The sequence below is a fragment of the Glycine max genome, chromosome 8 (assembly GCF_000004515.6).
Source record: "Glycine max cultivar Williams 82 chromosome 8, Glycine_max_v4.0, whole genome shotgun sequence".
Classification (NCBI taxonomy): Eukaryota; Viridiplantae; Streptophyta; class Magnoliopsida; order Fabales; family Fabaceae; genus Glycine; species Glycine max.
The window spans coordinates 19672011-19688977 of NC_038244.2; the positions used below are offsets into that span (position 1 = coordinate 19672011).

The 16967-nt window shown below is 30.7% G+C and overlaps 1 protein-coding gene across 3 annotated transcripts; it reads left to right on the forward strand.

Moving 5' to 3' along the window:
- Positions 1–218: 218 nt before the first annotated feature.
- LOC106799545 (ubiquitin carboxyl-terminal hydrolase 15) lies at positions 219–10831 on the forward strand. Of its 3 annotated transcripts, none has more exons than XM_041018368.1 (12): positions 219–581; positions 1286–1415; positions 1740–1948; positions 7079–7214; positions 7413–7491; positions 7643–7686; positions 7763–7833; positions 8343–8445; positions 8543–8704; positions 8822–8914; positions 9530–9586; positions 9663–10831. In XM_041018368.1, the coding sequence occupies exons 1-12, from the start codon at positions 280–282 to the stop codon at positions 9747–9749; spliced, it is 1473 nt and encodes a 490-aa protein (XP_040874302.1). In that variant the 5' UTR covers positions 219–279; the 3' UTR covers positions 9750–10831. The 3 variants fall into 3 exon arrangements, with proteins under 3 accessions (XP_040874302.1, XP_025985485.1, XP_040874303.1); XM_026129700.2 differs by having other exon boundaries at positions 7079–7196; XM_041018369.1 differs by having other exon boundaries at positions 1773–1948.
- Positions 10832–16967: the final 6136 nt, after the last annotated feature.

A 16967-nucleotide genomic window follows, 5' to 3' on the forward strand; every position in this document is an offset into this window, starting at 1 on the left:
ATGTTGATTTTTTTTTCCTGTTGACTAATTCTCATTAATTTAATTAACCTTGGATTTTTTTTTTTCGTTTTCACATTTCCTAAAAATAATGGAAGCAACAGTCAAACGGAAGAAGACATTGAATTTCCATGAGCATGGTCTGACTATATCAATACTAATAAATAATAAATTTGATATGATAAGGAGCTTATATATATGATCATCATTCGCTCTCTTTTTCCCTTAATTAACTTTTCCTACAATCTCAGAGTGGCAATAAGTCATTCACGTACTGCAAAGATGCCTGCTTATGGGGTAAACATGAATGAGATGAATCTAAATTGTGTCCTTATGATCATATTGATGATTATATTACCCATCCTAGGGTTGCTTTTGTGGCTAGAAAATAAGTTATCCAATAATTTCTGTGAGAGCAATCATTACTCCAAATGGAAGGAACTAGTTCAGATCAATGATGAAATAAACAGCCTACTCTTTGGACAAGATGGGAACACTAGTAGTGCACACTGTGCTTGCTCCTTCTGTGGCCGATTAAGCGACATAGTCACAAGATGTTCATGCTGCAACACTGCTATATATTGGTAATACTATAAAGCTTCTAATATTCATTCACCCCTTTAATTCTCCCTTTTGTTGTTCAATTCTATGCATATACATATAATATTGAGAACACAACAATAGCCTTCACCAACATGTTCTCTAACTGATTGAAAGAAAACTAAATTTAGATTTTCTTAAGATCCACAGGTTAAGTCTTATAGATAAAAAAATGTGCATAATTACAAAAAAAAAAAAAGACTGCATTATAAATGGTCAATCAAGTAAACCTTTACATTAACATGGTGATAAAAAAAATAAAACAAAAACCCTTTTGGAAAATTAAATATTTTCTTTTGCAGCGAACAAGAAAGAAAATATCCATGGGATTGTTAACTCAACTCCCATATGGTGTACCATTACACTCTTTTACTTAATTTATATATATATATATATATATATATATACACGTAGCTCATAAATATTCTCTTAAAATTAAAGGAGACAACAAGGTTATCTCAATTTAATCATATAAAAAAATTCTCTTTGTGTGTATACATGCATGTCTGTTAATTTTTATTTTTCTTTGGTGCCGCATTCTCAACACCTTTTTAGATTATTTTTTTTTTTCGATTTCTCTTTTTTGATCAAAGCTAGAGTTATTGTTTTTTCTATCAAATAGATTGTTTCGAAGTTAATTTCAATTTGGCGATAGAGTTTGATGGGTTTCCTTTGTTGATTTTATCAGTTCAAATGCATGCCATGTTATGCACTGGAGGTTTTGCCATAAATATGAATGTGTCGAGATAGAAATGTCAGAAGATCTGCTGGAATCACCTTCTCATAGAACCCATTGCCTTCTCATGGAGCCTGAAAACGTAATGTTACTAATATTTTGACGCTTCAGTGCCTTAATTTGTTTCATCATGTTGACAGATTCAAGTTGACATTAATTTTCACTTCATCGTCATCAAAACACTAGTTAGAAGGGCCACATGCCAAAACAAATAGTCATATTGTTTGGGTTCTAAATAAAATATTACAACTAAGTTTTTAATTGTGAATCATATGCAACCTACCAAAAAAATATTGAGAGGGAATGTTTGGTTGAATAGAAAATTATAGATAATTAATATGCCAGACTTTTCTTAGTCTAGTTAAGTTATAATTGAAAATTTAATATTAATTAATTAATTGGACAGGATAAGTACTCATTCAATCAACTTGATGAGCAGAAAATATATGAGGGAGATGCTTACTACATTGAAGGAGGAGAAGAGCAAAATAGTGTTGAGTTGAGTGATGAAACAGCAATGCCTCGACATGGCAATATTAACGGTATCAATGGCTGTGTTGTGTGTGGTAATCCAAGCTGTAAAGCATGCTCAAGGTGCATAGTTATAAAATCTTGGTAAGTCTCGTAACCAAATTAAGTCAACCTAACTAAACATGTCAATGCTTACTTTCTTGTTTTCATGATTTTTTTTAAGCTAATTGTTTTATTCCTCCATGACTTAATTAATTAATGTTATATATATATATATATATATATATATATATATATATATATATATATATATATATATATATATATATATATATATATATATATATAATATTGATTCCAATGTTATTTAACAAATGTTTCAACAGAAAGTCTTCGGACTTGTAACACGTCTTAATACTAGTAGTAGTCAGTTTTTGTTTTCTTTTGAGAGAACTGGTAGTAGTTAGTTAGGATGTTGACAAGTGTGAATATAAGAAAACCGTTTAAAGACATATACTTTTTTTTTTACTTTTATAAAAATGATAGTATTTGATTGAATTATTGCACTTTTTCTTAACTTAGTGTAAAAGGCTAAAGTTAAAAAACGTAATGCTTTATAAATATATTTTTTAAAAAATTAATAAAAACCTAAAGCAACAAATGAGAAAAAAAGTGGAAGGCGGGGGGTTTCGGTTAGAATTTCACAATGCTACTGTAATTTTGTACACATCCAATTAATTATTTTAAAGTATAACTATATATACTTAAATGAATTTCTCCATAAATATTTATTTGAGAAAAAAAAAGTAGTTGAACTTCGTTTATAAGTCACCGCTAAGAAAGCTTCCATAAACGTTAATGTTAGTTTATTGAAAAAACTTAATTCATTATATATATTTTTTTCGTATAAGTATTTTTGGACAAACTTAATCTATTATATTATTTTAATTTAAATTTTTAAAGATTAAAATGTTTATAAATTCAAATTAAAATCTAATACATTCATTTAATCTTTAAAAAATTCAACAAACAAAAAATAAATCTATAAAGATCATTCCATTATTAGTCACTTCCTAGACTATCTCACATAAATCATCACTATCATTGTTATTGTTGTTGCTACCTCCATAATTATCATCGTCATCATCACTGTCGTCGACCGCTGTCACTATCACCTCTTTGTCATCATGATCATCGTTATTATCTGTATCATCATCATTATCATGACCACTACTATAGGCACCGTCATATTGTTACTCCAACCATTATTGACTACCATATCTTTGTTGCCTTGACTATTATCGTCATTGCTAGCATCATCACCACCTTCCATGTCATATCGGTACCATACTTTTAATTAGGTCCTCCAAATGAAAATTCAAATAGATTCAATTGACACAATTGAAATTTAAAGAACTAAATCACATAATTATGAAACTTGTTTTTTTGGAGGATAATTATGATATTTTGAAGACTAAAAGTGAAATTAAGTCTAAATTCACATTTTTCACATTTTAGAAATTAACTGATACTTTATTAATTACATTAGGTTAGTTTTGTTAAAAATCAAATTTTAAATTTGGTCACAAGGAGTATTAAGAACTGACTCTCTATGGTTCCAGTATTTAGTATCATTTTTTATTTTAGTCTTTATTTATAAGACTTCTCTTTTACGTGTCATTAGTTAAAATTATGGTGGCGTTAATTTTGTTGTTCATAATCGTTATTGAAATGAAATATGTTATTTGAGAAAAAACAAATATTAATCAACTAATTAAATTTGACACTACTATTATATTATAAGAAATTTTAAATCGTTTTCATAATAGTTTTGATCATATAACTAGGGATTAAAATATAAATTTCTTTCAAAGATTATAACTCCAAATGATATTAAATATTAAGGGTACGTACTTTTTAAATCTAACCTGTATTCAATGACTCTTTAATTAGTTGATCAACTAGATTGTCTCTGTATTTCGATATTTGACTTTCATTTTTTATTTTGACAGCGATATTTGACCTTCATTAAAAATCACAGACCACGTACGTCAAAATGAACAAAACTCTGTTTATCATAACTTCACATTTGTTTTTACCACAAATGATGTAACACAGTTACTTCTTCAAAAACTAATAGATGCTCCAAATTTCTTGACTGACATAATTTTTTTAATCAATGATTTACTGACATATATTTTACTTCTATGATTGAAAACGTCAAAGTGAAAATATTTTTACTGGGAAAACTATATAAAAACAGATATCGTGAGCATTTCTGCAAAACATTTCGCATACCAGCTAGGATTAGTTATCGCGACTCATTTTCTTTATTAATATTTTTTTCGTATATTATAAATCTAATTAAAAATTTCTATATGATTAATATAAAGATATTTACATTGTTAATCAATTAAATTAAAAATCATTTTAAATATAACTTTTAAGATATTTATTATAAAATTTAAAAGTATCATATATAATAACATTTAATTGGATAACAATGTGAAAAACTTTTATATTATTATTGTAATTTAATTATTTATTTTGAAAATAGTTTTTTTAAAAATATATTATATATTTTAAAAATCACTATAATTATTCATTTTTTAAAATAATACAATTGTTAGAATATAGGAATAAAAATTTTGAAAAATATCTTAAAAACCATTTCATAATTTTTAAAAAATAAATAAATAAACGGCGCATTGAACATGCACACCACTCATTCAAAATTCCAATCGAAATTCTTAATTATATAACTTTTTATATTTTTTTAAGCATTTACCTTCTTTATCCTACGCCATGTGATCCATTCAAATTCTTATATTATATGTTAGTACTACTATTCTGTAGTTTACTTTAATTTCTGGTATAATTTAATACTACATCTGGATCTGGTACTTAATTTTTATATAAAAAAAAATGATAGTCAGCAAAAATGATATAAAATATACTATCTCCATCAGAATTTCTCGAAACTTGAATGATAAGTTGCCTTAATGTGTGAAACCTATTTCTGGCAAATTTTTATACGAGTCATAGTGACACCTTTATTATTATTATTATTATTATTATTATTATTATTATTAAGAATAAGCGGTAGAACTGAAAATGGGGGACACCCCAATATTATCATATGTCAATTACATACTAAAATTGCCAGCAAAAGTTCACATAAATTTATTATAAAGGCCTAAGTTTGAATGAAATATTACTATAGACGGTTGTTAATGTTCAAAATCTTAATATTTAATGTTTATTTTAATATTATTTTATTCTTTAGGATGCGAAAGTCAAAATTTACATGTATATAACAAAATAATTACAAAAGTTTTAGGATGTATAATATGTTTGATTATTAAGGATTAAATAAAATATTTAAATTAATAGTTGGCTCTTGATCTAAGCGTTCGATTGTAAGATTTTTGTAATTATCCATTGTGAATTCAGCGGTCTTAGGATTCTTCTTTAATTAGATTTTTTTTTATCTTCATAACTCTTCAAATGAAAAGAAGAGAAATTACGTTTTCAATATAGAGACTATTTTCTTATAGTATGTTAATATATTAGGTTTTTCCATGATCCTTTAATGAAGTTGTTAATTTAAGTTCATATCACTTTATTTTATAGTTTAATATATTCAATTAATTTTATTACATACAATAAAACTCATTAGTGATGATTAATAGTTAATATAATTGGTTTAAAATTTTATTTTGCATTAATTATTGGAATAAAAAATTCCAATAGTTAAATGCAACTTCCTTATTTATTTTTTTTGTTTTTCTTTTCAAAATTATCGATTCTACTTTCACAAATTGTTAAAATTTTAACAATTTCACAAACTACTTTATGAAAGTATATTAACAGTTTCTTGAAGCAAAAAATGCGGATTGATTGTATGGATATGTAGATAGAGACACATGAAGAAGGACTCCCTAAATGCCATTGTCTCAAATCCAGCCCTCTACACTCCTATAAAACACTACCCCTCATTATCACTACTTCTCTATACGTGTCCCTGCACTTATTCCTTTATTTTATTTTTTTTAATCATGTTATTGATATAAAGTATTTATAAGTTTTATTAATGATAATGAATCTTTGTTAAAGATTTCAATTGATCACTTTTAATGAGATTTTTTTCTTTCAATCTCATTTTTTTCATCTACGAGACTCAAATCCAAATAACTTAGGTTTCCACGCATTAGTTCATTGTTGTAGGTGGTGGAGTTGTTGCCATTGTCGTGCACAATTCACTCATCGTCGTCACCTTATAGACTGATCCTAACCTTCCATTGCTGAACACCTCCATCGGCCTTAATTATATATATCTTAGCGACCCAAACGGGTAGTTTAGAGGGAGAAAAATATAAAAAATACATAAAAGAGATACATTTTGATAGAGCAGCAGAGACCTTAAGCACAGGAACAGGAAATGAACTCACCAACAAGGAAGAACAGAGGGTGCAGATAGTAGAAAAGCCCAAACGAAAGGTGACAAGGCCTGCATACCTGGATGACTACGCATGAGGGTAAACCAGGAATTGAACCACAGCTTCCGCATATCCAGCCAGCACCAATCCATATCCAGCTTGATTGGAATTGTCTCTCTTAACTAGACAAATACAAACTAATTCTGTTATAGGAATATTCCTGCATACAAGCCAATCCAAAATCTGTTATCAGGAGTTGTTATAAATACCTATGTAATCAAACAATCAAGCATGCAGAAAATAATACTTTCCTTTTCATTGCAATTCTCTTCTTCCTTAGTTCTGGAGGCACTGGCCATCGAAGCCAGACCCCTTTTGCACCTATTACATTTAGTAAACTGGAGGAGGTGCATTAATTAGGAACTGCCCCTACTATATATAAATGCTAAAACCCAATACTAGAGTGCCACCCATTTTAAGCACATATACCTGAGTATTATCATAAAGTTATGCTTCTAATTTAAAAATAACTTCTAAAAAAATTTAAAGCTTAGTCCAATTTCAAATTTAAAGCCAATTTCACATCTAAATCAGGCACTAAAATTTTCCTGAGCTTAATATTAATTATATCACACAGTTTTTTAAGAAATTAATTATATATATCCATATTTGTTTTATTTCAAGATTTACATGCCTAATTAAAATATTTCATTTTTAGAAAGAAAAAAAATTAATCCTATGCAGACATATGAAATGGTGTCTTTCTTTCTTATTTTAAGATCAATGTTGGGTTTACTTCACATGGCTTTAAGATTTTATGCTCTTTTTTTTTCAGCTCACGAACATGCCAGCATTTTGATTGGAGATCAGGGCATAGGTTTCAATGTCTTGTTGAGAAGGAAAATTCATCTGAAGCAGCATTGGTCAATCAAGCAAGACCTGCTTATGGAAATGTAATTTTTCATTGCCTGGTAAAATTTAAAATGTCAATATATATGGATAAATGCTACTTTAATCATTAGAAAAATGAATTTATTGAATAACAAGTTCATCATTAAACGATTGCAAAACTACATTGCATTATATATCTGTCACATTACAAAATGATTAAAATATGATATATCTAGAGTTACTATAGATATTAAGTTTCGGTTTTTCTTTCTTCACAGGTTGAAAATCATAAAAACTCAAATGAGGTGGAAGATAATGCTCATTTATCTATTCCTCTTTGCTTGGAATTTCTCTCAGGTCTCTATCATATTATCCGTCTGTCTATATAGGCTCTTTCTTATATGTTTTTGTATTTTGGTTTCATTCCAATTTCTATTCATTTATTTCTGAAAATCCAAAATGAGAACATAGCTAATTGTATTATGTCTTTGCTTGGTTTATGCAAAAGGAAACACCAACTCTAGGGCCTTGAATTCAAGTTCTCTGTCTCAGGTATGATTGACATTGGAACTTTGTTTTAACTTGTAAGAAATGGTTACTTGTGACTTAATCTTCCATTGTAATGCAGGACGCAACCAATAATGCCCGGGAGGTTGAAGATCAATTGAGAAGCCTAAAAAAAGAATTGGCAAAGATTAAGTATAGTTGTCATTTGTGATTCTAAATTTATTTTTAGCAAGCAATAGTATAGTCATATGGAAATCTCAATCATTTGTTTTCTTTTAAATATTGTGAAATTTATAATTTATTATTTTATTTTATTATATTATTGAAATGTTTAATTGATATGTTATTTATAAATATTTTATTTTTATTTTTATATAAAGTGAACTCTCACGAGTCTACATGAACTTTTGAATTTGATAACCTTGCATAGAGTTATGCAGCTATCCATTTTAACTCTTATACACATGATACATCTTCATCTTTATTGCATATTAGTATTAGAAACACAATATGAGTAGGTTTGTTTTACACATTCAACCTGCATTGCTATCAAACTTTCAATAAGTTGTCAAAATAATAACTGACGGGATCTAGCTGAGTTGATTGAAAAAGGAGCATGTGTTGTAAATTCTCGGATACCTGTCTTCAATTCCTACTGATCCAAAAAAGAGTTGTCAAAAAATAATATTTGATGTTGTTAGAGATGAGAACATAACACTACGGTCAGAGTGCGACGAATGGGGGGCACGAGCAAGGAATTCTATCGATAGACTTTACAGCTTCAAGAAAGAAAATGAACACCAGGTGATTGCATGACAATCCAAAATTGAAGTGAGCTTAATTGTGCACATTGTAGCCATTTTTTTTTATCATTCTCACATTTTGTGTTCTCCATTTTCAGTTGTTTATTTTGAAGCAAGAAAATGAATTGATATCAAATGCTGAGAAGCAAGCTTGTCAAATGATTAATAGTTTATCTCAGAGGCTACACTGCTTGCAGATTGCAGTGGAAAGTGGAGTTGAAGAGAGGCAAAAACAAGAAGAATATGTACATATGCTACAGGTATATATTTTTCATAATTGTAGTTCCTAAAAGAAGTAATTTTTGAAGGAAAGTCAAAGTATCATTAAGTTTCTTTGCTTCAAGTCAAAGTATTCATTGGAAGTTTTCAATTTACAGAATGAATGTACTAAGGCTAAGATAGAGCTACAAGAACAGAACAAGTGCATCCAGAGGCTCGCACTGGAGCTTGATAAGACCACTCAATTTGTTGTGAGAATAACTGAACAGACAAGACAAGTTTTTTCTTAATTTCTAGAGAGGACAAGACTTTTATGCTTTATGTCACTTACTCTAGTTTTGAATTTTGAGGTTTTCTATTTATCATTTCAAAATTCTATACAGGTATCCCAGGCTAATTAGTTTGAGCAGAAATCTAACCTATACTAGACAAGTAACTAGAGAAAATAAAATAAAATAAAAATCTGGAAACATAGTAGAATATTAATCTGTTTTCATATTCAAGAAAAAATATACTGTGAATCATGAACAATGTATTTCAAATATCTAAATTCATTATATTCAAAAGAAAATGTTACTTCCCCACGCAAGAATTCATTATATTCATATGATAGTTTAAAATAACACATTTGTCACTGTCCCTACACAAGAATTCATTATACTAGGGGTGATTACGCCAGCTCTAACATGATAATTTATTACTTTCAAAAGAATGTTACTCATAACATCTATGTTGAATAAGGAATCACATGTCATTGATTATAACAAATCTTAAAGATTTATAAACGGATATTAGATAATTTTCAGAATTATTGATCAAATGTTATTTTTATCATGAGAACTGAAGTTGCTTTTACAATTACGTAGGGTTGTTCAATTTGTCTAACCAATGAGAAGAACATGACCTTTGGTTGTGGACACATGGTAAACTCCAAGAAACACTGCCATTTTTTCAATTTCATTTTCTTGCAATGATGATTTATAAGTGGTTCAAATGCAGACTTGTTTAGAGTGTGGATCAAAAATTCACAAGTGTCATATATGTCGAAGGAAGATCACCATCCGTATAAGGTTGTTTTCTGATTAATTGAGGGAGGAATTAATAGGCATTATCTAACAATGCCATTATGTGGGTGGCCCGCCATTAGAGAGAGTTTGTTTCAAAACTTCTACATATGCTTAGCAATATAAGAGCAAAGTCTTCACCATTAGATTTTACAAGAATGTTTATATTTAAATACCCATAAATTTCAAACACCTAGTTGATACTTTTGTTTTCTCTCTATTTTTCTTTTCCTATCAAATCATATATCACTGATCATATCTACATTTCTCTCTATTTTTCTCTTAAGGTGTCACATAGCATGTGGGAATGGATGTCTATTTATATTTATTCATTTTACAATGATAGTCAAGATGATACATTATATAGAGGTCATGTGACCGCGCGCGCACGTGTGTGTGTGTTGACCAAACCTTTATCTTTTCTTTTCCCCATGAATCCTCTACAATATTTCTTCTTTTTTTTTTAAAATAGTTCTACAATATTTCTATATAAGAATATTTAAGTGAAGTTGAAAATTTTGGGTTTTGTATAAGAATATTTCTCCAAAGAATGTTTAATGTAAGTGAATTTCTCCAAAGAATGTTTAATGTAAGTGAACAAATAAGAGGAAGAAAGTGAAGAATTACATGAAAAATAAAGATTGAAATGCTATAAATGAAAGCAGGTAAAGAAAAATAGTAATGGAAAGTTTTAATTCAAAAAATAAAAGATGAAAGCAATAAAAATCAAATATAGAGTAATTTAGGCTTGTGTAACATGCAAAGGTAAAAATGAGCTTATGGCGGGAAAGTTTGTTACGCCTTCAGAACACGTGGCAATTGATCCGGGTCTAATAGAAAGAAGGCGAGGCTCACGTGTGAAGAAACCCAGTATAAAGCTTAAGAGATTTCAACAAAATTAGGTGTGTAAGGTAACCTTCTCTCTGGATCTCTTCTGATCTCTTCCTGGATACTCTTTTCCTTGTACCTTCCCAAATTCCCTTTCTCCACCTTCTCATGTATCCTCTCTGCAAGGTTTTAGGAACAATTGAAGACTATACAGAACAGAGCAAGGCATCACTCATAGTTCCTGTTTTCAATTTGAATTTCTTCTCTAAGACACAATCTGAGCAATCTATTTTTACTGTAAAAATTGTTGAAAATTCAATACAAATTTTATGTTCTACATTTCATTGGTGCTTTCATTGTCATCAATGGCTGACACTAGCCTCAAAACGTTGCAAGACCAAATTACTACACTTACGAGCTGGATGAATGATCAAATTGAATGAGATCAGATTCAACGTGATCTCCAGGTTCAGTTTTAGAAATCGCAGCAAGATCGCTTAGACCTCATGCAATAGTTGATGGACTTGTTGATTGCGAATAGTGTTCAGCACAATGATGGTTCAAACTCAGAAGGTGGTCCTTCACATCAAACCTCGCCGCTGAATGTTGTTTCATTGGTGAAAGATATTTCGCTTGGATTTCCCTATTTTGATGGTTCTACTCCAGTGCTAGAATGGATCTTTAAGGCTGAGAAGTTCTTTTCGTATCACAATACTCCAGACGCTTTGCATGTTGATATTGCTATTATGCATTTTGACAAGGATGTTGTTCCATGGTTTCAGATGCTACAGAAGTTAGCTGCGGTATCTACTTGGTCAGAATTGACTAAGGCTCTGGAATCTCAGTTTGGACCTTCACTATTTGACAATCCTATGGCTGAGCTTTTCAAATTGCAACAAACAGGTTATGTTTCTGAGTATTATTTGCAATTTATGTCTCTTGCAAATCGTTCCATTGGTCTTTCAGAGGATGCATTTTTTAATTGTTTCATCAGTGGTTTAGATCCTGATATTAGACGTGATGTGATTGTTATGACTCCTTCTACTCTATTGAGGGCTGTTGCTTTAGCGAAATTGTATGAAGAGAAGTATAATCCTACTGTTAAGACTATCAAAATTAATTTTGTTCAACGTTATTCTCAACTGTCCTCTAATACAAAATATCCTACTCAAGCAAAATCTGTTACTAAGACACAACTTCCACCTCTGTTGCCTACACCACCTGGTCCACCGTTGAAAACTTCAAATGTGAAATGTATCAGTCCTGCTGAGATGCAATTGCATAGGGAGAAAGGCATTTGTTATTTCTGCGATGATAAATTTACATTTAATCATCGATGTCCTAATAAGTAGTTGTTGTTGTTACAAATGAAGGAGGAAAGGGTTGATAACCCTGGTGATTCATTACATCATGATAATTCGGTCACTGATTCAATTATTCATAAGGATCATCATCTTTCTTTTAACGCTCTAAAGGGAGGCCTTGGTGTTGGTACTATTAGATTCTTGGCTTATGTGGACAAACTTCCAGTGATAGTATTAATTGATGGTGGCAGCTCTGATAGTTTTCTACATCCTTGCATTGCTAAATTTTTAAAGTTGCCTGTTGAACCAGCTACTAAGTTCAAAGTAATGGTTGGTCATGGAAACTATATGACTGCTGAAGGATTAGTTAAAAAATTGAGAGTGCAAGCTCAGGGTAATGTGTTTCACTTACCGGTGTTCTTATTGCCTATTTTTGGAGCTGACTTGATTCTTGGGGCTAGCTAGTTAAAGACTATTGGTCCACATATTGCTGATTGTGAGCATTTCTAGTTGAAATTTTTGTTAGATGGTAAGTTCACCACACTGCAATGGGAGCATAATTTAGGCCCTACTCATGCTCAATTACATCATATTCAAAGAATGATTTCTACTAAGGCTATTGTTGAAATCTATAGCATGCAAGTGATTGAAGAGAATTCAGTTACTTTTCCCTTACCGGATCTTCCAGCTGACATAGAGCCTGAGCTAGCCTTGTTATTACACAGTTATGGTGAAGTACTTTCTACTCCTTCGAGTCTTCCCCCTCAAAGGTCTCATGACCATTCTATTCCTTTGATAGAAGGATATCCTCATAGCCAAAAGGAGGAGATTGAAAAGTTAGTGGCTGGAATGATTGATGAGGGAATTATCCAGCCTAGTAAAAGTCCTTTTTCCTTACCAATTATTTTGGTAAAGAAGAAAGATGGTTCTTGGAGATTTTGTACGGACTATAGAGCTTTGAATGCCATAACCATTAAGGATACTTTTCCTATACCTACTGTTGATGAGTTGATTGATGAGTTGTATGGTGCATCTTATTTTTCCAAGTTGGACTTAAGATCTGGATATCACCAGATTTTACTTAAACCAGAAGATAGATGTAAAACTGCCTTTAGAACTCATCATGGCCATTATGAATGGCTAGTAATGCCCTTTGGTTTTACCAATGCTCCAGCCACTTTTCAAAGTTTGATGAATGATATTTTTGCTGGCTTACTTCGTAGATTTGTTTTAGTATTCTTTGACGATATCTTAATCTATAGTTCTAATTGGAAGGACCATTTACATCATCTGGAAGTTGTGGTGCATATTCTTAAGAAACAAAAACTCTACGCTAGATTTTCTAAATGCTGTTTTGGTGTCACTAAGATTGAATATTTAGGTCATACATTATCTGGTGATAGAGTATCTATGGATTTGAGCAAGCTGGAGACTGTTAAAAACTGGCTAGAACCTACTAATTTGAAGCAGCTACGAGGATTTCTTGGCCTCATTGGTTATTATAGGAGGTTTATTAGATCTTATGCTAATATAGCAGCACCACTTACTGATCTATTGAAGAAGGACTCTTTTAAGTGGAATACTTTTGCAGCTAGTGCCTTTCTGAAATTGAAGGAGGTTATGACTTCTGCTCCTGTGTTAGCTATTCCCAATTTTCAGTTTCCTTTCACCTTGGAGACTGATGCTTCTGGAATAGGGATAGGTGCAGTTTTGAGGCAAAACAACCATCCTATTGCGTATTTTTCAAAGAAATTGTCTCCTAGGATGCAGAAACAATCTGCCTATACTAGAGAGTTCTTTGCTATTACTAAAGCTATGGCTAAATTTCGACATTACCTTTTGGGGCATAAATTTGTTATAAAAACTGATCAAAGAAGTTTGAAAGAGTTTCTTGATCAGAAATTGCAAACACCTGAGCAACAACAATGGTTACCAAAGTTTCTTGGTTATGATTTCATTATTCAATATAAGCCTGGGAAGGACAACATACTTGCTGATGCCTTGTCCAGGAGTTTTTTTATGGCTATTTCTGGTCATGTACCTGCCTGGAAGGAAAAAGTGGCTGATCTTATTCAAAATGATTATAAGTTAGCTAAGTTGTATAAGTCTTGCCTTATAGGGACACCACCATCTTCTGATTATACTATTCAACATGGCTTACTTTTCTTTAGAAATAAAATTTTTCTACCTGCCAATCTTGAGCTGTTAAATCTGATTATGCAGGAGTTCCATGCTTCAAAATTGGGTGGTCATGCTGGAGTTAATAAAACAATTGCATGAATTGCCTTACAATTTCATTGGGTAGGCATGAGAAAAGATATTATGCGATTTGTTAAAGAGTGTGTCATTTGTCAGCAAGCAAAAGTTGATCACCTGTTACCTACCGGGTTATTACAGCCCTTACCAATTCCTCAACAAATTTGGGAAGACTTAGCTATAGATTTCATCGTGGCATTACCCTTGTCTCAGGGATATTCTATTATCTTTGTGGTGATTGACCGGTTATCTAAGTTTGGATACTTTATACCCTTGAAGAGTGGCTTTACTAGTAAGGTGGTTGCTGATGTTTTCATTTCCAACATTGTTAAGGTGCATGGTATGCCTAAAACAATTGTTTCTGACAAAGATCGTGTTTTCATAGCTACATTTTGGCAAAATTTGTTCAAAGCTCAAGGTACTACATTAGCAATGACCTCTTCATACCATCCTCAATCAGATGGTCAAACTGAAAATTTGAATAAAACTCTAGAGATGTATTTGAGGTGTTTCATTTTTTATAATCCAAAGAAATGGGTGTCTATGCTTCCGTGGGCACAATTCTGGTATAATACCTCTTTTCATCAGCATGACCCCATTTCAAGCAGTTTTTGGTAGGCATCCTCCTATTGTGCTTCGTTATGAGATTAACCCTTCCGATCCAGTGGATTTATAGGAATCCTTGAAAGAAAGAGGTCAATTGTTGGGGCAATTAAAAGGTAATCTGTTGAAGGCTCAAGTGTATATGAAGCAGTAGGCAGATAAAAAAAGAAGAAGAGAGAATTGCACTTACAAGTGGGTGATTTGGTTTTAGTCAAGTTGCAACCTTATCGCCAACATTCAGTTGTTTTAAAAAGAAATCAGAAGTTGGGTTTACGTTATTTTGGACCCTTTAAGGTCACTAAGAAGATTGGAACAATTGCTTATGAATTACAGCTTCCTACTACTGCTTGAATTCACCCAATTTTCCACATTTCATTACTAAAACCTTTTCATGGTGCTTCTTAGACACCTTAAGTTCCCTTACCATTAAGTTCTAATGAGTTTGAGCACTTGTAAAATTAGGCTCATTATATAAGCAACTCATTTAAGCACTTGTATAAGCAATTCCGATAGTAATAGAGGTTTGCTTAAAACAAAAGTGAGTGTTTAACTTTTTCTTTTGTTTGTCTTCATATTTTAGGCTTGGAAAATTAGGCTCATTATATAAGCAACTCATTTAAGCACTTGTATTTCATATGCTCTTAAGCAAGTTTGTTATAGAAACTCACATTGGAGAAAAAAATGATTGGATTGCTTAAAATTGAGGTGAGACAAATATATAAGGTTGCTTATATAATGAGCATTGAATATGCTGTAAGATTGTCTTTAGAGCATCTAGAATGAAGTTGCTTAACAAAAATTGTGGTTGGAACATTTAACACCATGTTTATATTAACAACCTTGTAACTATTTTTTATCAATAAAAAACCTATTTTCCAAGCCAAAAATATGAAGACAAACAAAAGAAAAAGTTAAACACTCACTTTTGTTTTAAGCAAACCTCTATTACTATAATTATATATATTTATGCCAATAATTATTTACCACCTTACTTTTTTTAATTAATAGAGATGAATTGGAGCCTAATTCATATTGTGTTTAGAACATTTAGAACACAATTGCTTATGCAAGTAGCTTGAAAATAAGATGTGTTTTTCAAAAAAACTATGGTCCAAAAGATTTGACAAGACATTTATATAAGTAACTTTGCTTAACTATTTTTTATTAGTATAAAAAAGGTAATTTCCAAGTAAAAAATTTGTAGACAAATAAGAAAAATTAACTTAAGCACTCACTTTAGCAAGCTTAACATGTGAGTGAATTTTTGTACAATTTTTTAATCTACGCAACATTGTATGACCCACAATTTATGATAAAATACCAATTTAAACAATCATACATTATATATGTTAGTAGTCATAAATATATAAAAAAAATTTGTAACACCCCAAGTTGAGTATTAGGAATATACCTTAAAGAGAATCCGTCCTAGGACCTTTCTGTTATACTTTCTATAAATTGTTGTTGTTTTTATTATTGTTGTTGTTGTTTGTGATGGTATTATATTAGTGTGGATATTATTATTATTATTATTATTATTATTATTATTATTATTATTATTATTATTATTATTATTATAGTTTTGTCTGATTGTTATATAATTATGTAAGTGTTATAATTATTATATTTAATGTTTTAAAAGTTTTAGATTAAGTTCTTATTATTAGAATGCTTGAAAACTGGCCAAGTTTGGTGTTAGTTTTATGATGAAGACCATAGAAAGACTATGTCATATCTTTAGTTATATTTGTTTGATCGACTAAGATGGTGTTTACACCATTGGAAAATTTGTTGAAAAAGCTAGAATTTATCCCTACATATTTGAAACTAAAATCGACTTCCATCTTAGAGAAAATTAGCTCCAAAGTCACACATTCGGTAAAATAACCTCATCAAACCCTTTCTTCTCCTATATATATAGAAGATCATCAAGCCTTAGGAGCACCACAAAATAAAGTGGGCTTAGCATTAAGTGTGAAGCCCCTTATAGTTAATGTTTTTTTTTATCTTACTTAATGTTTTCAAACTTGGGGCGCAAAGGTGACATGGGGTTGCGTTTTAAATTACGCTCATGTTTTAGCCTTAGTTAAGAGTTAGGGATGGACAACTCCACAAAGTTCATGTGGGTTAGTCAGAGTTTGTCTCCATGCTTTCTTGGTGAGTTTTTCCCCTATCCTTCTTTTGTTATTGTCTCCTTTAGTTGTTGGTGTATGCTTTTATTTTTTTCCATTTATATTTAATTGGATGGG